Consider the following 24,013-nt stretch of genomic DNA (forward strand, 5'->3'; position numbering starts at 1 on the left):
TATGTCACTGTAAGAATATAATTAGATGCATTAAACCGATAACAAAGTTAAGAAGATTCTTTCTAGATTAAAATATTTTTTGTCGTATGCATACTTTGTATATTTTTAGTTTTTATCAAATTTTACTTATTTTATCTTTCAGAATTTGTAGGCAGTACTCAGTGAACAAAAAAGCCGACACAAATTTTCAACCGATGACGTCAGAGATCTCGCGTTTTGCGAGAATCAGCGAGACACATTCCTGAGGAAAGATTGGGGAAATGGCGGACGAAGCTTTGGGGAAAGCGGGACTTCACTTCGATGAGCTGAATAAGATCAGAGTTCTTGACCCTGAGGTCTCTACAACTACAACAGAGCTGAAGGAAGAGTGCAAGGACTTTGTTGACAGTACGTAATAGTTCGCAGGCACTGAGAAACGCCGTTTGCGCGATTGTTTTTGTGTGCGATTCTGTGTGCTTGTTGCTAAGGCGTACTCACAAAATTATAGCACATCTGCTTGCAACTAGGTTTAGCAAAGTTTGTTTGTTACTGAAAGTTTGTACGAATATCTAGTCACTTCTGTATCTCTCAATGTCGGCTTGTTACCTATATAACGCATATGTTACGTTGACATTGGGATAAACACCAACCAAAACTTTAAACTTGTATTTTTTTCTTCTTTCTTTCTTTAGAAATCGCAGAGTTTCAGAAGATAGTGGGGAGCTTCATAGAGATGGTGGACCGGCTTGCCAAGGAAGTGGAGAAAGAAAAGATGAAGGTAGAGCATCTAAATATTTCTAATGTCATATTTGTGCTGAACATTGTATTATACGTATCAATTTGAAAGCAACTTGTCATTTCAGATGTTAGGAAGATCAATTTGAAAACCAACATTTGCTTTCCCAATTCAGAATTTTTCCCAAAATGTTTAACGTTATATCTAGCCAACCTCCTTGATCTTGCGGAAATCATAAATCAGAAATTTTGTATTTCTCTAGATGGCGTGAATATAAGATGTTTACGTTTCAAATGCGATACCTCCCCCCAGAGGATTCACCTATCTAATCACATGATATTTTCCCCCTAAGAAAGAAGAGAACTAATGTAACCTTACATATGATAATCAAGGAGGTTCAGTTCAGTTCATATTGGTTGAACGTCTTGGCTACAATCATCAATACTATATCTCCTACTCATCAATATTTTCATGTTCCTAACAGGCAATCGGTAACAGGAACCAGCTGAAGTCCATGGCTAAACAGAGGGAAGCCCAGGAACAGCAGTTACAGGCTCTTATATCAGAGAAGAAAACACAGCTAGAAAGGTAAGCATGGGGTTAAACAGGATATCATAGTTTTCTTTTACATGACCAGTAATGTCTCTTACCTCAGTTACCTGCTAACATTTGGATGGGTATCAGACACCTTCCTCAAGAGATTCTGACCGGAGTGCTGCTTCTCTCCACGATAAATATAACCTTAAGTAGCCAAAGTAGGTGGCGCTTTGTGGCTAAGTTTCGGAAGCATGGGTCAACCTTCAGCTTGCTGATGGATACTGTAAATGCAGACATTTTCAGTGGTTTTATGTTCACAGTTTTCATGGTGACCACTTCACCGCAAACTTAAAACCATTGCGAAAATGTTTGTTCTGTCTTCTGCCCACCTTTGACTTTGATTCAACTGCAAACTTAAAATGACAGCAAACGCTCCATTTTCTCCCATCTGGAAAATTGAATCCCCGCAAATTTAAATGCAATTATAGTACGCTCTGATTGTGAATAAGATACACTGAAAGTTTTAGAGCTTGGCTGTCTTTACTTTTCCAGGATCAAAACTGGATGTTATACTTGTATATCTTGTCTCTCCATTGATTTTAATGTGATATTTTGTCTCCCAGATATCGTATCCAGTACGAGGCCCTACTAAAAGATGAAGCAGAGCAACAGGAGTTCGTGGAGCAGTTCATCTTGCAGAAATAGATGAACAATGCACACATGTGTATATATTTGTATTTCTTTTGTATTCGGCAATCCCAGTATAACCACTTGAGTTTGACATTTTTCCATCTAATTAGAAATATGGGCTTTGAAATTTCAATGAACAGAAAGCTAGAAGCAGAGCTTCAGTGAAAAATGGATTGTACTTGAAATTTGAATAAACAAGTGGGGTTTTATGGTCAAAGAATTTCTCTGAAATGCAACTTAGCTGAAAGTGTAGTGTGCTTGCATTAGTTTTTGTTTGTCTGGGGAAGTTAGGAAAGCATGAGAACCAAGTTATTTTACTGGCATTGCCCTACAGAAAGAAGGATGTAAAGAATTTAGAAATATACTTTTTGACTAAATTGGTCTGTTGTAACTAAGTCCTGCATAATAGTGTAAGATTTTGTAATAACTGGATACCAAATAGATTGTGTACATGTAAATACAATTTGTTGCGATCAGTAAACAAATCTATTTTAGTGAAGCCTCTCTAGATGTATATACTTGACTTTCATGAATAGATGGTTTATTTGTATGTAGCAGGACGTGAAGATGACATTAAATGTTTCCAGGTTTGTTTTTACACTAGAAAAATATACATTCCAATATGCACTGTTGTGAGTTTTTGGACGATATTCTTCAATACTTCTCACAAAATCTGTTGTTGCTTTTCCTTCGACTTGACATGGTAATTAAGTTCCAAGCCAGACTATTGTCACATATCTAATAAAGCATATATTATACAGACTGATGTATTTTTCAGTGTACATAATGTGTCTTTGTACCTTTGAAAAAGTAATTTTTATGCCAGCCTGCATATTTTCCATGAATACTATTAAATCCAATATTTTTGGCAACAGGTAGATATGACTCATACAGAAAATCATTTTATCAACCCCCAAAATTATTACAAATGCAATCAACTTTAGTTATCCTGTTCAGAAAGCAACCAACAAAAACTGATGAAACAGTCTCCTTGGTGTATGTGATAACTGTAGGTGGTGGACAGGTAAAGATAGCCTGGGTGCCATCCTATTGCTACCGGGGCTCCTACACTCGCTACCTACTTTATGGTAACGAGCCCACCACACCTATCCATTAGAGTAAGCTAAGATGTGCAAAGACTCAGGTTGTACACAACTTATATCCTCTGCAGACTACAAATTTAGTGCACGCGGGGGGAAAAAACAAGGCGAGCAAATAAAACAAGACATCCACATTTTCAAACTTAAATACCATAAAGCATGTAAGAAGAATCAAAGCGATAAATCATGGTATTACAACCAATACAACAAGAATTTTATCCCTGTATTCGATAAAACATTAACTAACACTGATGTCAATATTAAAATAATCAAATTATAAATTTAGATCCGGGTTTGTATAGCATAGCAGAGACAGGTTTCCGTACACTGGGCACTGGAGTCTCCTGAGTCATGAGACAGACTGACGGTGACTACATAATGCTGGCTCTGCTCACTTTTCCTCAAATGCAATCAACTTGTCTAAATTAGTTGTCCTTTTCAGAAAGCAACCAACAAAAACTGATGAAACAGTGTCCTTGGTGTATGTGATAACTGTAGGTGGTGGACAGGTAAAGATAGCCTGGGTGCCATCCTATTACAACCGGGGCTCTTACATGCGCTACCTACTTTAGGATTCGGATTCATCAATAAATTACTGGGAATGTCAAAATTATGTCTCTTGGCTATCCAACAATAAGTAGACACATTTTAACCATTAGCCACACGGCCTGGCACCTTAGTTGCAATGTGTCAAAACATAGCTTAAGAATGTTGATCATAAACACCACTTACATATAGCCACTCAATCTTCGCCATGGCAATACGTTTTATTGCCTTTCTTTTTGAAATGCTTTTTTTTTTATTCAAAGAAACATCAAGTAATACAAATAAATGGACGAAGACAAAGTGACGGCGGACTCAAGTTGTACACAACTTATATTCTCGTCGTCACTTGTACATTGTAGAAAATAGAATATTTGACAAAACACTCAAACTTGTGATGTCAATTTGACACTGGTTCTCTTGATTGCTCAATAGCAGCCATCAAACAACAAAAAAGCCATGCTTAAGAATCACACATGAACATATGAAATATGAATCAATAAAATTGTTGCGGAATCGCATGATGACGAGAAGTAAGTTACTAGTACATGCAATAGCTCTTCACTTCAAATACTTTTTAGTGCCCCCAGATGACCCCGCGAGGGGCAAAGTAGGGAGGAGGGTCCCAGGCAAAGGCAGGCAGGCCTCCAGCCTGGCACGGTAAGACTCAACGGTGGGAGCCACCACAGGCCTACAACTGTGTCAGGCAGGTCATTCCACTGGGGAATGGTACGGGGTAAATATGAATATTTGTATGTATCTGTTGAGATGGTGACTCCCCCGGGTGCACCCCAAAGCTCTAGAACAACTTTTCAATGACAATGGATGACACAGTTTATATCACATAATAGTGCCGTGGGTTCTAGAACACGGCACCTAGATACCTCTCACAAACAAATGCGACTGATCGCTGTGTTCGAGTCATTCTCTCAAGTCAAGTTTACTACAGAGAAAAATATGTTGCCTCTAGGCCGTTGTCTGATTGGACGCTTTTGTCCTTCGCTTGCTAGTGCTTCAAACATGTCAAAACGGTCGCTTGCAACCGGCCAAGTCATTTCCAGCAGCATTCCGTCGTGCGGCGAAAACTGCGCATCCTTGAAGGATCGCCAGGTGTCGGCTCAGTCAGCCCCGTTGGTGAACGCTGTCAACAGGCGCCATAGATGGATGGACGTGAACGGTCATCCCAGCTCCATCTTGCCGTTCATCAGGAACGCAGAGGTATTGTCGCTAATCCTTGTTACCGACATGAAAATTTGAGGTATAGTTTGTGTGTGTGTGTGTGTGTGTGTGTGTGTGTGTGTGTGTTTCCGGTTTTTTTTAGTCAGCATAACTCAAAAACCTCTGGATGGATTACAATGATATTTGGTATGTGGGTAGGTCTTGGAAAGACGAAGGTCAAGGTCGATGTTGGGCCCCTGGTATGTGACCTTGTTGGATCATGTTGTGCATTCACACGAAGACAGTAGATGCTGCTAATCTTGTATTATAGGACTGTGTTAGTACTATACATAGAGCAGAGTGCTCGACTCGAAGCCCGCTGAAGAAAAGATCGAATTACTTCAGGCAGATGGACTATAATAAGGCCCGATCTACACACATGTTTTGGGAGTCAACTCGGGGATGTGTGTGAGGAGCTTTGGGCTGCTCATGTGGAGTTTTCATACAACAAAACGCTCACTTGAGTGGCCTAGGGTTCTCCTTGCACAGTCCTGAGTCGACTCCATTGAGCAAACCTGTGTAAATCGGGCCTAAGTTAAATAGATTGGAGGGGGTAGTAACAGCTCTCTTACTTCGTGTAACAGGTGTCGCACCTGGCCGTGTGGGAAGACGCCTGCACAGTCGACACGATGAAAGCACACCTGACAACCTTGTCGACGGCCGCCAGACTCCCATGCACTACAACTGGTCAACCTGAAACTCTACAGGACAGCTTGTTGGACGGACACCCCAACACATATGGTGGGCGCTCGGTGGCTGTAGAGCAGGACGATGGACCAACACAGGGGCAGGCCACTGATGAGTCCGTCTCTATGGAAATGATAAACGAGAAACCGAACATCACCATCAAAGAACAGCAGGTAAGCAAAATTACTTGGACCAGAAGGCCCGGGTTCCAGCCCCGGGTAGGACACCTCTGGACAAGAGACGCATTGAGTCATACCAAAGACTTGATAGAAATTTTACATCCTTCTGAAACAGTATGGAAGTTAAACACACTCCACTGCCAGTGGGCTAGCCCCCTGCTGCAGTGATTGCACCACAGTGTGGCCCAGGGCTATGAAATAAAGATGGGCAACGCCCTATCATGTGACACCTTATGGTGTGGGAGGATTTTAACTAACTAATTGTGGCAACTACGGCACTAGATAAATTGGTTTCAACAAAATAGACAGAGCATTGTGGCGACTACAGTACTAAATAAATGTACGAAATCTTATATGATACTCTCGGAACACTTTTCTTACTATCCAAGCAGAGGTTGGTGGGGTAGATTGTGACCCTGTGTCATGTCTACCAAACGTCGTTGAATGTTTAAAACAAATTTTGGACAGTTTATTCTTTGTAAAGCAATAAGACGGCATCTACTTGATAATTAAATATTTCTCTGTCTTTTTTTTTGCAGGAAGCTGTTGTGCAGGTTCTCGGAAGCGTGATTGACCACTGTTATTACGGAGAAGGCACGCCGTGGTCCCGCGAGGAAGAGAACAGGCTTCTGCTGAACCACGTGGCAGACCTGTCCATCAGCGAGAGAGAACTCAGAGAGAAGGCGCGCGCTATCTTCGAGAAGCACGGCTACCTGAAGGCTGTGTGGACGCGGAGAGCCGAGACTGTCGTCAAGAAGCTGTACCGCGTCAGGAAAAGCAGGAGAATCATCTTCCGCCACCTGCGCGCGATGGGCAGTTGGGACAGAAGAGGAGCCTGTGAGCTCGAGAGGGAGAAGCGACTCACCCTGATCACCCTCCGGCTCGAACACGAGGCTGACGTGATGGAGGAAAAGGAGAAGCAGCGACTCAAGAACTTCCGCAGCTTCCTTCGTAGCCTCGGTGAGATGCTGTCAGTGTGGTACGCAGGTGGGTAGACGGTGACTTGACGGAAGTACCAGGGGGCCTGCAGGACAGAAAGCCACCACTTCAACCAGACGTTTTCTACTCTGGGAAAGTTGGTGGTGAATGTTCCTGTACTGGTACTGATGTCATGAAACTGACTGCTAGTCCGGTGGCGTTGTACGTCCATCATCTACAGTGGCAGATCGCCTTGAAGCACGGCCAAGAGGTCGAGGAGCGCTTTTCGACAGTGCGGTGTCGACAATCAAAATGGAGAGGCCACTCACTAAGAGAAGCGACTCACATATGCCACCCTCCGCCTCGAACAGGAGGCAGACAAGATGGAGGATAAGAAGCCGAAGATCGACTCAAAAACGTCCGGCTTTCTCTGCAGCCTTGTGTCATGGAACTGACAAACGTTACTCGCCAGGCGGCGCTGTACGTCCATATCTACGGCGACAGATCATGGTAATTACCATGAGGCACGCCAAAGACGTCCAGGAGCGTTTTGGACAGTTCTCCGGTGTCGACAAAATGAACAGGCCTTCCGCGCCACTCTTAAGTTGAGAGGACCGTACAACTCAAGGAGATTCAGTTGTATACGCCGAACGTCTCCGATGCGGGGGACTTCCTCTGTCACTGTTGTGGAGTCAAGACAGGCATCGACTGGACACTAAGTTTGCCGACGCAAAATAGTGGAAACTGTTCCCAAGCGGTACGAAGTTCATGCCATTGGTATACCCTGGAGGGAAGATGGTATTACAGATACTTGCGATGGAAACTGCATTATGTCCACGCACGCGTAGGTCCACCTCACAGCTAGCTGGCGGAAATTGCGCCCACAGACCTTTAGGACAGAATGCCATAGTTACATAACTCTGTTGAACTGTTGTCTACCCGTCATTGTAGGATCTTGTAGACAACACGTCATTGTAGGATCTTGTAGATCTTGGCCTGTTGCTGGGACATCAGCTAGCTACGAACTCCTTTTTTTCGGAATTTAGGGAAAGTCATGCCTATTGCACTGTGGGGAAGGTATTTCCGTATGTGAGGCAGCCCGTTTCCTAGACCGCTCGTCTGGCTCTGTTTAGAAATTACCGTCACCGATGTGTTACTTCTCGGGACCAACCGCTAATGCTGTCTCTCTGCTAGAGCATTTCTCAGAATGGAACTCCGGGCAATAAGCCTGTCTGAAAGATTGTTTAAATCAAGGATTCGAATTCATCAATAAATTAGTGGAAAAGTCAAAATGTCAAATGTCTCTTGGCCGTCCAACAATAAGTAGACACATTTTAACCATTAGCCACGCGGCCTGGCATCTTAGTTGCAAGATAGCCACTTACATATAGCCACTCTATCGTCGACATGGCGATACGTTTTATTGCCTTTCTTGTTACATCTGCTTAGAGATCAGGTTTTGAGATCAATGTCATTTGTCGCTTTTTGCTATGCGCCAGACAATAAGGTAAACAACAAAATAGGAACAGATTATTTGTTAAGTAGTTAAGTTATAATAGGTATTGTTTGTTAAGGACTTAACTTGACCAATTTAGTCTCCAAATGCATGAAAGTAACGATGATATAGCCTCTCTGTTGAAGTCGTTTTCATTTTGGTGACCAAATGATCATTCCAGTTGCGATTTTTCTCCTTGTAAACAAATGACAATTTGGATGAATTTCTTGGAGAAAAAAAAACAGCAACTCTGAAATATCTTCTTTAAATTCATAAAATTCATTATCAATGATACGAAATAAACATACAAACCAAAAGACAGTGCAACCTAGACACCTCCTACTTTCTACATCGTTTCGTACTAAAGTTGAAAGGAATCCATGTTATTTGTAGGAATGTTATTTGTTGTGTACCCTTAATAATCATTCACGAAGGTGCAATGAACGTGCTAACGGCATTCAAACCATTATCTTACATATCAATATAAATTTGCGTCCGCGAAAACGCTCTCCTTAATGAAGATTCAAAGCTAGTCGTTTATCATTAATATTACCTTTACTTTTAAGGTCCTTATGAGCGGTTTAGATAGATTTGGCAAACTGATACTGTAAGTGAAATGTATCGTCTTGACATTTCTTTCTGGCCTCTACCAGGCTCCGCGGATCGCTGGGAAAATAGTAGAAATCGGCCAAATAGAGTGAATAGAACGAATTGAGCTTCCCTGCATAGCGGACTTGGCATACTATTCACTCTATTTGGCCGATTTCTACTATTTTCCCAGCGATCCGCGGAGCCTGGTAGAGGCTAATTTCTTTCTGCCAATTCATTGTTTGACATCTATAACTAGGGTTGGCTTAATGGTGCTATTCCCAGTTCATAAAATACCTATCAGTGACGCATATCTTAGATAGTGTCCAGGTTACGGAGTGGGTGTATCACGATTTAGGACGGTAATCGCTTTGTGTCAAGAAGTGCACGTTGTAAACGGTACCTTAGAGGAGTTTAAATCATACCTGAAAACAACAGTGATAATGTTTCATATACGAGACACATTCGTGAATCTTTACTTGATGAAGAGCACTCGGTAAAAGGCATTCGTTGATCAGACAAGAAAGAAATGAAGGAGCACCAATTGAATTTTGTCTTTGCCTCTATATCAAAGCATGTTGAGTCGACACTAGTCGTCTCTAAATGTGGGTTTGAATGTCTGGTTGACTGCAGCTAGGTTGCAACACGGCACACTTTGTGCATTTTATTTGCTATCGACGTGATACGTTTAACCGGCCGTCAAGTACAAGTCCGAAACATTTATTGAACCACCCACGCTATGTGTGCAGATGAAATTTAGAGCTGAAAACAACACGACAACTCCACCCAAAAGGAAACGGACTCGGTCAATGGAATCGTGGCACGCTGATTGAATAGACCCGACTCACACTTTATAACTGACACTTGAAATGTGGCCACCAAAGGGTCTATTTGGTTTGGGACAGCATTTATTGCCTGAGAAAACACTTCACATTTCTTAGGGACGGTTGACATGACGACAGGTTGTAGCAATACGCAAACCCGACAGTGTGTTCTTTTCTCACGTATGGCGGATGTGCTACGGTTGATGAAGAAATCTACGTTTTGCAAGACGCCATTAAAGAGAGTCTGATTCCTGTATCAAGAAAAAAGGTTTGTTTTCCCTTTCATTTCACGTGTTCATTTGGTTTCTTTCTTTCTTTAACAGTATATCTACATGCCTTGGTATTGACTATAACTAATCATGTTGTTTTCCAATCTACTGTCGGTTTGTTTACTCATTATTATACAATCTACTTCAATCTACTGAAGAACCTAATCAAATTTCCTAGTTAATTGGCTATGTGAGAGATGATTCTCAATAATGATCAACCGGTAGACGTGGTAAATATATATCGTTTGTTCCTTCTAGTTTGGCATTATTCAAGTAAACCAGTAGATCATATGTTTATGGAAGCTTACCGACCAGTTAGGCAGTGTTGTTCTGGTAAATAGAGTGTTAGTATTCTCACACGACCTTTGTAAACCATCGCCGTTATCTTCGATGGGTTCTTAAACGAACAGATGTCATTTCTTACCAGATGTTAACGAAATAATTTTAGAACATTCAACGTTTGGCATCTGTTTGATACAAGTGTCCAATTCACCCTAGCTACCACTATATGATCATGATAGACAGTTAAAGGGTCCGTTAATTCCTCTTTAAGCCGAGGGTGCATATGGCTACTAGCACTGATAGTTTCCAGAAATAATGCCTTAATCCCACAATGATATTTCTAAAGCAAGCGTATCTAACTGCCTTTGTCATTATGATCAAAAGATAAAATGGGTTGTCTGATGAAATATTATGATGAAACAGTTTCAGATGTAGAGCTGTATTGTTTTTGCTAATAACATATATCCCAGAACAGTAACTCGATATATCAGTCCATTATACTAGTAGTGAAAGGCTTTTGGCGAAAGTTCTAACTTTGATTTTTGGTGGAATTTCTCTGATCTTATCTTACAAATTGCACAGAAACACTAGCCTTAGTGTTAACTAATGAGGATGACATTCAGGCTACAGAAATACAGTGTACAAACAAAAAAAGGTTCCCTATCCCCAAGATAAAGGAGGGAACTACATTTGCATAATCAACACACACGAAAATGTCTCCAGTGTGTGATGTAGTACCACCGGCCACATGGGGCTTTTAAAAAAGCTTCATAGTCTAAATCCAGTTGTGTGTTGGCAGGCACGGAGTGGTACCAGTAATTTGTTTGGGGATTTTGCTGACTCTGTCAGCACAAGAACTGTTCTCACAGTAATTTTCCGCAGGCTTAACCGCAACAACTCGACATGTTTTGTCTAAAACGGTGTCGAAAATGGTAAACGTATGCATGCTGTACTTTTCATGTAGCATGATGTGTATATTTCACTGCTATCTAGGTACTTTTTGATTAATATCATTGCCTCTTTTAAACTATTGTAATTGGCTGTGTATTGTATTAGTCTCCAAGCAGACCCAACGGTTGCAAAGACCGTATCCAACTGGCAGAAGGAGTTTTTATTGCAACAACGGTACCTGACAACTTCCGGCTAGCTTGGACGATTTTGGCACCGTGGAGATCTGCTTGGAGATTAGTATTGACAATACCTCTCTTGCTGTTCATAGCGTACTAACTCGTTTGCGCTATTTCTAATGGTATAATTGATTCGTCAAAATAATCATTATATGCTCTATGCGCTAAGTTCATTCGGTAAATGAGTGCTGCATAACTTGAAATATTTCTTCATCGGCATTCAACTAGTCCAGCGCAGAAAGAGTGTGAGCGTGTCTGTTTTACTTCATGTTTGCGGAACTGGCTCGACACTTGACCTCCAAACATCCCGAAAGGTCACGACAATTTAGGACAAAGAAGGACTGGCAGCCAATACGCCATCAGTCGTCACTGTTCTAACTTTGTATTGTTACTTTTCCTCCTCATCGTGTGTTCCAGGGAGCTGTGTACGCCTGCTAGAACCTTCGGAAGAGAGGCCAGGAATAAAAGCCTGGAAGGTTCACTTCGGGTCAGCGACTTCTGGTAAGAACTTTGAGAAACTTGCCTCAAGCGACGCACAAGCTGTATAATTTTACAACGTTCTGTGGTGTTTATGATCTTTACCGGCTGTTGACATCGGAGTTCACTAGCTTGTCAGGAAACCATTAGTAAGACAGATGTACTAAGACTGACTAAGAAACGTTTCAAACCTGTTGAGACTACGGAATGTCGCAGACTCCTTGTTGTGCTACAACCGCTTTAATGCAAACAGTGTCAAGTTATACTAACGTATAGTCCTTACCAGACCAACTACGCCGGCTATAGGGAGAATATTTGCCGGGGAAGTTTGGCCACCATAGGGTTTCATTTGCAGGCACATGTTAACCTTACGGCGTGGACTGAATTTCCTGGCCAATTCATGATTCCCAGTTTTAGCCGAAATTTACGATTTTACGATCCCTTACCATCGCAGAAAGACCTGGAGGCTAGGCGAGTTACTAGAGAACCACCATGGAAGGGATTTCGGAACTACCGAGCCCTCACAAGCCAGGGGGCCAGAGGAGGAACGCAGGGCGGCTGGTGCGCATTCGGCGCCCGAACACACAGGATATGGAGGCCCTGGTGGTCCAACAGGCGGGGCACCTGTACCTCACCACTCCATACCGACAACCTCCCGAGAATGACTTCTGCTCAAAGGTACGTATGGAACATACTATAGCCTTGAACTACTCTTTTTATCACTCTGTATCAGTTAAACGGAGGGCTAATTAGTCTTTACCGGCAAAACTCAAATACATATCACGATTTATCATCGCTTTCTCTTAGAGAGTCGACTATTAAGCAATCATAAAATGTTTACGAATTATCCTGCATTCATACGTAATTAACGAGAGAGAATTTTGCACCCATAAATTGGGCGCCTATTGCAGTATTGGCCAATACAAGAATGTTATATCGAAACATCATGTAACGTTAGAGGAACTAGTAAATTTGAGAATCGAGCACACTTTAGTGCGTTGTATCACTTATAAGTGTCCGACAGCCTGTTATGCTTATCCTTTCCCATAAAAAAGGATATACCTAACGATCGAAAGAGTTTGTTGGTATTTCTATAGCTTCCTAGCTACCGTCCTAGAAAAAAACTTCCCACACGTCTTACAAGATTCTTGTCTTATGTTTAAACTTAAGTTCGCGTTTCCCAAAGCACAGATTATCCCAACGAAAATGCGCCTGTTGATCAATAGTTACAACTGAGATATTCACTGACTAAAACTCAACCTACAGCCCCCCTTGCCAAGAATGTTTCTTAGGGACACGACCTCCATGAAAAATGCTCACCTTGGAGACAAAACTCCACAACAAATCCTTTCTACGCGGTTCCTTGCGGGAGGGTATTCAAGGGGATGTAATTTTAGAATATTTACAGAAACAAAAACACCAAAACACGTGTTTTACATTCAGGTGTTGTTGAAAAGAAATAGGAGTTTGTTAAGTGGTGCGGATTACTAGGATTGGTTGATACAGTTCGCGGTTTGTGTTGACGATTACAATCGTGCTGAATGGGTGGCTATGTTCTGACGGTGCGTTAAAGTAACCCTATAACGTACTTCATTGTTTGATAACACCCTCGCTCAAGGTTGCCCACAACATAGAAAGTACATGCACTTTAATTGTGTCATTTTTATAAACGTCACCGGAAACTAGAATTATCAGTTATCATATAACATCAGAGAGGCCATGTAAAACGTAGATTATATTTCTTGGTTGTTTGTTGTCCATTTTATTTGCTTCTTGAATCCGTTTAGTATGACACAATTGCAAGAAAATTAAGATTTTACATTTTCTCGAAATCTCTAAGAGTGAATGGCGTCAAAATAAGCAGAATATACTCTGCAAACACATACTGTTGCTTATCTGATTCCAAAACAATTGTATTCATTGTTATGTTTCCAAATGGATAATAGAAATGCGTATAAATTGTTATGTGTTTAGTCTATTTGTATTCAATTTTGTAATATGTTGCTATGGGTCAAAGTACCTAAGATAAAGACTTTCATTACAGTCAAACCTGTACTAGTGACCACCTCTTCATAAGGACCACCAAGCCAATATGACCGTCTTTTGGTGGTCCCTCAGATAATTTTTCAAACTGACACAAACATAACAAAAATCCTGTCTATATAGTGACCACCTGTCTAATAACAGACCAGATTTTATTGGGTCCCCTGAGTTGTTTTCTTGGCTGTCTGAAAATAGATTTATTATTAAAATGCTAATGTTTGATTATAAGATGCCTTTCACAAAGTTTCAGTTTCTCTGTGCTAAAAACATGTTCCCTCGTTCCGACCAGGTCGATTGTCTGTACTGTCATCGGCTCCGCATGCAGAAACTGATGAAGCCCTCCCCCTGGGCCAGGGGAAACCACCCCACCCCCAGACACACCCACTACCACGCCCCCATCCTACCAATCATCAAACAAGGCCGCTGTCTTATCAAGGTAAGCCGTTCCATCGTTGCTAGGCTGCGCGTTGTGTAAAGTAGGCAACTCACGACACTTACATATATTGGAACGGAAAGGCTGTTCCAAAGTACCTACATCAAAAGTTTCTGCTTATTATGAATAAGATGTGCATGCTAACAGAATGTATTGCACAGTTGATTTAGCAGATTATGCTATAAATCTAACATTCAGTATGTAGCACTGATTCAATATGAGATGCCACTAATCTATCAATGACTGAATGAACTTTATTGCTCGACAGTTGTACATATGGTACAATGTATGGCAATCATAACAAAGCAATCAACTCAATGATACTTTAAAAGCTATGACTACGGGAATATCAATATGGACGTAATGGCGGATTGACCTAGTGTATGCCAGAATAAACTCTGATAATCCACGATATTTGCATACAAACGTGTTCTGTGTCCCCCTCATGTCCTTCCTTTTGTCTTTCCTCATGTCCTTCCTTTTGTTTCCCACATCCAGAGAAGAAACCTAAAGACGCCGCGAAGTCGTCGCAAAGCCACAGTGATCCACTTGCCTCCCCTGACGGGAGAGAACATGACCGTGCACCGAGCGAAGGGCGGTCTTCCCTGGTATGCCAACAAGACTCCGCTAGGGGGCATCTCATGGGTAAACGCAGACGTCACCGAACCCTCTACAGCGGCTGACGGGATCAAACTGAGCGCAAACGTTCTACACTTGGAGGAAATACAGCTGGAAGAGCCACAGGGTGATGAGGACGGAAGGAAAACAGGAAATGAAGAAGAAGGGGAGGATAAACTTAGACAACTTGAAGAAGCACCAAAGGAAAATGTTTTACAAGATATTTCTGATTCTGACAAGTCTTCCGTCCGTTCCGTTGATACAGTGGTGTCTAAAGACACGGGTATCGGAACTGCCACGGCTTTCTCTGAGGAGGTCACGGTGCCTTCTCTGTCAAACATAAAAGTGTTTCGTCCTAAAGATAACTTTGCCGATGGGACAGACGACACTAGTACTACTGAGGAGACTGCTAGTTCAAATGAGGAAAATGAAGGAACAGAATATGGCAACCGTGGGGATGGAACTGAAATCACAGAAGAAGTAAGAGAAAATGATGTCATCGAAGAGGAAAAACAAACAGTTGTTGATGAGCTAAATCTGTACGAGCCGTCCTTAGAAGACACGTCCAAACAGGATCCACCGCCGGAGCCACACGAAATAGATGGAGAACTTGTCTGCACAAAAGAAGGGTGTTCCTGTGCGTACAACAAAGACTCACCGCAGAAACAGTCGAAAACTTCGTCCTCCCCTGATCTACATCAGTTAGAAAACCTTGCCCAGAATGCAGACGACGGTACGGAAAATATCAATGAGGTGGCAACATCTCGACCAAACGATAATGACTTTGACATAGAAAAGAACGAACTCGGGGAAGATAGTGACCTTGACAGAGAAGGGGATTCTGACGAGGATCGGGAGGATGCAGATGTTAAGAGTGAAGACGTAAGTGTCAATTTTTTTATACATCGATAAGCAGGGTGGTCTTGTGGTAAGTGTTGTGCCCCTGGGAAAGGGACTTTACACCTATTTCCTCATTCGACTCAGGTGAAAATGAGTACCTTGCGTTGGTTAGGGACGTCCTCTCGGATTGGACGTAAAGCAGGAGGTCCCGTGCTTGAGGTGAGACACGCTTCTATCAAAAATTTCGTTAATACCCCCATTCCACTTGGACGGCGCTCTCACCGCGCTCTCACGGCGACCTCATTTTGGCCAGATCGCCGTGAGAGCGCCGACAGCGCGGCGAGAGCGCCATTGAGAGCGCCGACAGCGCGGCGAGAGCGCCGACAGCGCGGTGAGAGCGCCATGCGCGCCGTCACCTCGGCGATGGTTTTGAACATGCTCAAAACCTTCGCCGTGAGAGCGCCGAGGATGGCGATGAAAAACGAGCGCCGAGAGAGCGCCGAGGGAGCGCGGAGCGAGCGCGGTGAGCGCCGTGAGAGCGCCGTGAGAGCGCGGTGAGCGCCGTGAAAGCGCCCAAGGTGGGATCAAAGGGCCGCAGCGAGCGCTCAAGGATCGCAGCGAGCGCTCTATGAGGATTGAATGGTCTTAACTGTAGTTCAAACAAATTTAATTCTTGAAGTGGTGTATCTTGAATTTCTGGGAATTTTGTGGTCGAATCATAGTTTTGCTCGTGGGTAATACAAATTGACCAATACCTACAAGTACTTGCTTCCATTCAAATTGAATTCCCTCCAAGTTTTATTGTCAGTGGTTCAAAATGTGTTTCAAAATTCTGTGATTTACGTTTCTATTATAACGTAGAATGATAAGATATATTTATTGCAAACAGTGTACATGACAGACAACACAGAAAAAAAACAAGTTGAACCTACATATATTACTTAAGACACACACTGAGCGACCGTGCAGCGACTGAAATTGAATCTGTTTTCCCTTTGATTTTATCATTCTAATATGATGCAAGAGGTAAAGGTATGACTGTGAAGATAACAAAGCACACAAAACGTAACAAAAATTCGTTCTTTATCTCTGGAATTAGTTGAGTGATCTGTGAAATCTTTAAAAAGTTGCTGACATTTGACATTTTGGTCGCGCTGGGAGCGCGCAAGGGTCGCCGTAGAGATTCCACTTGAGCACGTTTTCCAGGAGTTCGGCGCTCTCACGGCGCTCTGGGCCATTTTAGGTCGCCGTGAGAGCGCGGTGAGAGCGCCGTCCAAGTGGAATGTGGGTCTAAAGAACCCACTTCTTCTTCTCTAAAAAAAGAGTAGGCGCTACGGTTTTATGCAGCCTCGTACAAAACCACATGATAATGTGTTCCGCTTACAGGCGGTTTACCGGTTTTGCGAACAAACAAACAAAATGCTTTACCAGTACTAGTATCACCATAGTCGTGGCAACTATGATAATCATAATACATGTACATAGCGACTGTAATAATCATAATTCATAGCAATTTGATAAGAGTAGTAGTGTGTCAGTGTGCATCAAAGTACAGTGATAGCATTAGGCTTAGTAACTAGTTGATCAGGTATTTTAGGATAATTATATACCGAATATACATTGCGAAGCGAAGGTCAATAATTTATCTATCTATCTATTTATTTCCAAATTAATGCCCGATGGCCAATAATAGGCCAATAGGCTAATAATAGATCAATAAGCGGAATAAGAACAATGCCATAGGTGTCATTTTGAGCGGCTGGCTTTGTGTCCTTATAGCACTAGCTAGAGGAGCACTTGAGTATTTACTGAGGGTTTTAAGGGGTGTAAGTTTCAGCTTAGATTACCCAGGCTATTTGGTTAGAAACACAAACTGTCCGGCTATGACTACGAGTTGTATGCAAGCAAAACGACCTTTCTTCTTCATTTTAAGGGTAGACATCATTCGTGGCGTTGGGAAATGACAGCACTGAGAGTTTGTATATATGATCGACTTCGACTTTATTCGTCTTTTTCTAGAATGACAGAGAGTCCGACTGAGTGTTGACTGTTATACCCCTGTCACATGTATTTGTTGATCGGCACAATGTCGCAAACGTCTTAAGTCGACAGAAGGTCGGTGACTTGCGAATGATCCCAAGAATATCAGCTGATCACAAGATGGTGGAGAGAACATCATGCAGGCGTATTATGTCATTTAGAGCTCTAGCCGAGACTCGTCGGTCTATCGATTTCCGTGCTGTGTGACAGGGGTATCAAACCTGTAAGGTTACCAGTTTGCCGCGATTTGTCTGTGGACAACTCATTGTACTTCTTGACGGAACGTTATCGGACCAATGTCCTTTAGCTATATCACTACGCGGAAAAAGACTTGAATGAACGTTAACTGGTCACCCTGGAACGATTACTATCGCAAAGCGCAAAAGACGCACAAAAAAGAATGAGGGGTTTTTTGCTGAAGAGGTAAACTTTCATTCCAAGGTACAACCGTTTTGCCTGGCATGTATTTTTAGATAGAGCACTTCGACCGTAAACTGGTAATCTTCCGTTACCTGCCAAAACACGGGAGAGTCATGTGTACTTCTAGTATCCACAGAAAGACGTTCTGAGTGACAGCTGGAAACATTAGCCCAACCCATAAATGTGATACTATTCAAACAGGTACTGACGCCGCTCCTACAGGTGTGGGCGCGTCACTGGCGCATGGTTCCGGTGTGTTTGGTCTTGTTGTGTCAGCGTCCAAAGTCAAATAAAGTCCATCGAAGGACTTTCTATCCCTCTCAGTGTGTAGTTTTATAAACTTTGATTAAAACTTAGTCGTGTTTGCCCTAGCGCTAGCAATACAAGCAAATCCACAAAAGAAAAGGATGTGTGGATGGACTACAACCAGCACCGGTCTTGTAATCAAATGATCAAGCGATACTTTTGGAAAAAAACCCTCTGTTGTAAAGCTTTTGCTCGGTTGTTTTGGGAACACAACAGAGGTTCTCTTTGCTCAGACACATTTGTGCGACGCTTAGCAACCGAATGTTTAAGGGCGCCTCTCTCAAAAGTTGTCAAAACGAACACGGTGACGCGCGAAATTCCTTCGGAGTTGTCAAAACTTTGCGAGCAGCACGCGTCAACATGTGTTCTTGGCCTTATTTTGCCAACAGAACTTTGATAAAACATGTTCCTTTGGTCTTTTCGTGAGCGAATTAAAGTGACTTTATCAGAAGATTTCGTTCAAATGATCCACCTGTACGATATGTTGACCGAAGATTAGACAAATACCAGTCAGTAAGACGAAAGAACAACACGAGCACACAAAAGTGAGAACGACGGGACGTCATTCGGCCAGGTGAGGCAACAGGTGGGCGGTTTGGTGGCGTCTAGTAACTAAGCAACAAACACTTGCCCAAATATGGCGACGTGCGTTCTTGGACGATACCATTTTATCACAGGATATGAAAAAAATTTAAGATCTTATACGGTGATTGTTACAAATTTTCTTCATTTCCTGATTCATGCAAGTTACACAACAACTAATGATTATCGGTAAACTATCATTTTGGGCCAATAATTGTTTATACTATCAACGTAATAATTCCTAGATAAATTGTTACTCCTCTCTAATGATTTTGGAATAGACTTCCTTCCTTGGGTCATATTTGGGGTCACCGCTCAATGAGAAGAGTTACTGTTGTCAAAAGAACGGACTTGAGTCACGATTTCTAAATCAAAGGACGCCAAAGTCTTATCAAGTGTGGAGTTATGGCTTCTTAAACGTCCTACCGCCTGCCGTCGCCTGTCTCAAGAAAAGCGAGAAGCCGTGAAAACTGAAGTGACCCAGAAAGGAGTTTTGAAACTGTGCTGCTCGCCCGAGCGGAAAATCGCATATCGAGTGCCTCTGAAAAGGCTCTTTTGGCCCGAGGAAGAGAGGGAGTGAATTAATCTGTATTGCCCGGAAGATTTATAGTCACTGTTTTGTCCAGAGTAACATTCTCCAAGGTTTGGACTCAGCGGGACGACCACATACAGAGCGCAGGAAGAAAGAAACTCTACCGTAAGTTCTTCAGAGTTGTGTACAGTCACGATCAAGAAGTTTCAAGATGGCGGGACTCGGCCTCAAGGCGACTGAAGAGGCTTCTCCAAGATGTTGACGTATTCCTTGGATTTGAATCGTAATTTCCTGGGATTCGGCTCGACCGTATACTACTGGCTCAGTAGCCAATATGCCAACACGTTCAGATGCCGTGAGATTTCGTAAAGTGTTCGGTGAATACAGATCTAAAACAGTGATGGCATTTTAGAATCCACATAATATTATTCGATCTGTGTCCAGATCTATTTGTTGTAACACTGTAATTTAAAACACAGCTGCTATAATGTTGGACCCAACCTTGCCGTGGTTGTCCCACGGCTACAAGAAAGCCAAGGATGACTTTAGCCAGAAATTCCTGTCCGATGTGGACTATAAGAAAAATACGGACACATCCTCCGAGAATAGACTACGAATCTCGACTCCAAAAAAGGAGCAGCAAGAGAGAGTGAAGAGTGCAACCATCAGGAGAGTACAGGATGGAAGAAGTGGAAGCGCTCGTTCACGTGACAGCGGCGGCGATACATACCTGTTTCTACGGGAGTCTCGTCCGAGAAGTGCCTATTCGCTGTACAGTGTGAAGTCGTTTATGTCCGGCCCACCTCAGGTGAAGAACAAACGAGCTCGCAGCGCGACAGTTCGAAGAAAAGCTGCTGACTTACAGAAAAGTTTCACACACGTAGAGAGAACTTACGAAGAAGAACGATTGGACAGGAACTTTCGCAAACTCGCACGGCCGAGGACTGCTCAGGGGTTGGTACGCGGACGACCTAATGTCACCTGGAGCGGGGACTGGCGTCCGACCTCTTCCACGGGACTGATCCCTACGACACCGTTCGACAGATATGTCAGTTACGAGAGACCTCGCTCTGCCAGACGGGTATGAGGTTTTTGGTTTGCTTTTAAAAACACATTAAGCACATTGTATTTGGTGTACTCACTAGAATGTAGGAAAGTAACTTTTCCATCATATAAACTTGAGAATAAGGCGTAAAAAATAATTTCTCTCTAAAACAAAAAATGTCACCTGGTACAGTATTTGGGTGATTTAGCAGTGTTGCAAGTTGCAGTATTATAAAGTAGCAATTATTGGACAACATACACTAAAATTCATGTGCTTTAAAGTTCAAAGTTTTGTAACACTATACCTATGGGGAGGTATAACTATAAGGGAAAGTTGAACGCCTCCCCTTTCATTTTTTGAACGCCCTACGTTTTACGTTTTAAGGTGTCTTGTAGACCCTATAGACCCGTCTTATTTTGTCGCTGGTGCGGTATCCAGGTGCTCTCTTTGTTTTTATTTTGCCATACCTGTTCATCCAGTTGAATCTCCTCTCTTTCAACCATGGGCCTATCCTGTCCTTAAGTGAAGCATTAGTGTCAGCACTGCCGTGAAATTCTTAAAAGAAGCTTTCAGGGAAGCTGAGTCTCACAAAGAGATGTTGAAAGGCGAGAAGACTATTGTGACGAACCACATTGTTGACTCATATTGTGTGTTGTAGCGCGTCTTTTGCACAAGTACATTGTTTGGTCCTGACCCTTAACAGAGGAATCTCCCCCTTTCTTTAAGAATTACAGGTGTTAGAGAAAGTTAGGGGGGATCAGGTAAAAGGTAATCACCTTTAATGGCTGCGTTAAGGACTGTTTTGTGTGCACTGTATTTCGGAGGTGTCAACATATTCATAGGCTTTGGTTCTGTTTCGAGAGCCAAGTTGTCACCGAATACAGTCAGGTTTTCCTCACTAGATAGCTTTGATTTAACAACACTTGCAGCTAGATGTGTAGAGGTTAGGTGTGACAGGTTGTTCTGTGTAGTATAGCCAGCTGCTACCACGCCGCGTGCCTGTGAAGCTGGTGTACATGTGTTACTAGCCTCTACCAGGCTCCGCGGATCGCTGGGAAAATAGTAGACCAACGCCTATTGAGCTTTCCTGCATAGTGGACTACCCTCGGCTTGGCATACTATTCACACTATAGCTACATTTGGCCGATTTCTACTATTTTCCCAGCATTCCACAGAGCCTGGTAGAGGCTAGTGTGTTACGCCGAACGGTATGTTAACCCTATCCCTGCTGCCTAAACCATAACCAATACAAAGTTGGTGCAAAACTGCTACCTTAGCAGACTGAAGATTAAAGAACCCATGCCACATCAAATTTTCAAAAGGGACAGTGTAGATTTAATCAGGCCATGGTAACAGCTTAATCATTTCAATGACAACTCTTTTCTGTTCTTAACGATTTCTTTCAGCCAATTTCTTCCGGTGCTATTCATTGTGTGTAACAAGTATAATGCACACACATATATCATATTTGTCTGTCCATGAAACATTATTTTATGTTCAGACATATGCTGACAGATATTCAACTTGCAGAAGAGACATGGTAGTTTGTCAACTTCATGGCCCCTTTATAACTTTCAAAGTAATGATGTATCATCCTCCATTATCAATCAATCAATCAATCAATCAATCAGTATACTGTAAATTCATCTATTTTGGCAGTGGTTTTATTTTGCTGTCGGAGGGCAAAGTAGGTTTCCTTGGTGCTTTAAACTTACGGTTGAAATAATTCTATAGTACAGTAGTCATACAAGGGAAACATATTTGTGGTGTTTTGAATTTGAAGTGGAGCAGTCACTGTGTCACAGTAAATAAGACCGCTGCGAAACTTATTCATGTAATCAATTAGTATGATAACTCTCAGTCTTACTAGCTAGTGTCCAAGGTTTTCAAGACATTAACTACATACATGTAGTGTTTTTAAAGTCCAGGTAGCCTTGTTCAATTCAACACCACTCTTCTTTGCTGGAGTGACTGTACAGTTTTGTCCATTGTGGCCAGAGCGTGGAATTTGGCATTTACCTTCAGGTTAGAATAAACACAATATTTCACCAACACGACAAAAGTGCTTGTCATCTGGAGTATCCCCCCTTTTTTCCAATCACATACACTGGCGCTTTTCTTTTTCACTTTAGATTAAACATTTAGATAGCGTTGGTCATGAGTTAAGTTTGTTTAGGTGGAGTCCACACCTTGAGAGTCAGAAAGACCATGGGAATTCAGAGTGGCTTGTCAACAAGTGCCATACTCTGACCTTTGCGTAAGAATTAGACTGACGTTCTTTCCCTTGACGACCGTTTACTTATGCACAATGACGATATATACAGTCCAATTTGTACATTGTCCGCTTGTCGCTTGGTGCTGGTAATAATTGCGAGCAGGGTGAATATGCGATATCGTGCTGACAGCTATTGTAGTCTTTTATATGTTTGCCAAAGACGTAATGAATTGGGTGTTGTCAGGTCCCCATTATTTGAATATGTCAGGATCATCTATAGAACATGAAAGGTATTATTTGTGATTAGCAGATTAGGTCGTGTATTAAGTTTATCCTCTATCCAAAATTGTCTTGGGATACTTAATTTTCTTGCCTATGCTACCAATCGATTATATTTTTGGCACCAATAAGACTCATTCATTTATTGGATTCTTAATTTATATATATATTAAGTTGGATTTCTATGGATTTATACCTAGATTTTGTGTTCTTTTCATCTTTTGTTATCCTATCATTCATTCTTCTCTTGTTTGAATGTCAAATTCTTTATTCACCGCATTGTGCATTTTTATTTGAAGATAAATTTTCCCCAGTGTCGTACAAAAAAGAGACAATAATTAATTCATCTATGTGCCCGAAATGTTGACTGTAAAAACTATCTGTACTGACATTTTTTGACAATCCCTTCAAAATACCTTCCTAATCCATCCTACAATAGTTGCTCCATACCATTCCTTGTAATATTATCCAACAGCTAATCCCCGTTCTACCTGTAAGAATAATATTTGTGTGAACTGTTGTCCATTGAGGTTCAGGCACCTTTTCTATTATGTGTGTGGTTGTGGGGTGAGAGTGTTGACATGCGTCTACCAGTGTCGCCAAGTTGTTTTTACACTATTGTTAACACAGGTACAGTACAAACATCCAAGGAGAAACATACTATAATTGGTAACTTGATGTTCTAGAAAAGCCTTTTGGGGCCAAATCTTGTAGAGCTTTTAACGTGAACAACCCTTGAATACATTTTGAACCCTTTTGCTACAAATTTCTGCTGTATATTATTGAGACATAATCATATCAACTCACAACAAAGAGGATGGTTAACTTGAGTAATGTTATTTACATTTATGGGAACGTTAACAAAGAATTATATCAGTTTTTAACTGTATACTTCATAAATGATAGCTGTGTTAAAAATTATCAGTTACTTGTACTTATGACACTATTTTTCTAGACTTGTTACACAGTAGATGTAACATACCACCTGCAATGTTTTGTTTTGGTAACTAG

General features: G+C 42.0%; 2 protein-coding genes across 2 annotated transcripts in view; both read left to right on the forward strand.

Moving 5' to 3' along the window:
- The first annotated feature begins 221 nt into the window (after positions 1-221).
- On the forward strand, positions 222-2,704 carry LOC136447975 (intraflagellar transport protein 20 homolog). The gene is made up of 4 exons (XM_066447134.1): positions 222-387; positions 672-757; positions 1,200-1,303; positions 1,876-2,704. Exons 1-4 carry the CDS (start codon positions 261-263, stop codon positions 1,955-1,957), a joined length of 399 nt encoding a protein of 132 aa, XP_066303231.1. The 5' UTR covers positions 222-260; the 3' UTR covers positions 1,958-2,704.
- Positions 2,705-12,110: 9,406 nt separating this feature from the next.
- LOC136448042 (muscle M-line assembly protein unc-89-like) overlaps positions 12,111-24,013 on the forward strand; it is a 29,851-nt gene continuing 17,948 nt past the window's right edge. The window contains exons 1-3 of the mRNA XM_066447166.1: positions 12,111-12,327; positions 13,982-14,128; positions 14,624-15,625. Of these exons, the coding sequence (XP_066303263.1) occupies positions 12,142-12,327; positions 13,982-14,128; positions 14,624-15,625 (1,335 nt within the window). The 5' untranslated portion in view covers positions 12,111-12,141. The remainder of the gene's footprint in view (positions 12,328-13,981; positions 14,129-14,623; positions 15,626-24,013) is intronic.

The sequence above is a fragment of the Branchiostoma lanceolatum genome, chromosome 1 (genome assembly GCF_035083965.1).
Source record: "Branchiostoma lanceolatum isolate klBraLanc5 chromosome 1, klBraLanc5.hap2, whole genome shotgun sequence".
Lineage (NCBI taxonomy): Eukaryota > Metazoa > Chordata > Leptocardii > Amphioxiformes > Branchiostomatidae > Branchiostoma > Branchiostoma lanceolatum.

Excerpts from the sequence above, each read along its gene's own strand:
- LOC136447975 (XM_066447134.1), top strand. The coding sequence starts at position 261 with ATGGCGGACGAAGCTTTGGGGAAAGCGGGACTTCACTTCGATGAGCTG. Across the intron at positions 388-671 it reads GTGCAAGGACTTTGTTGACA|AAATCGCAGAGTTTCAGAAG; the intron begins GTACGTAATAGT and ends TTCTTTCTTTAG. Across the intron at positions 758-1,199 it reads TGGAGAAAGAAAAGATGAAG|GCAATCGGTAACAGGAACCA; the intron begins GTAGAGCATCTA and ends TGTTCCTAACAG.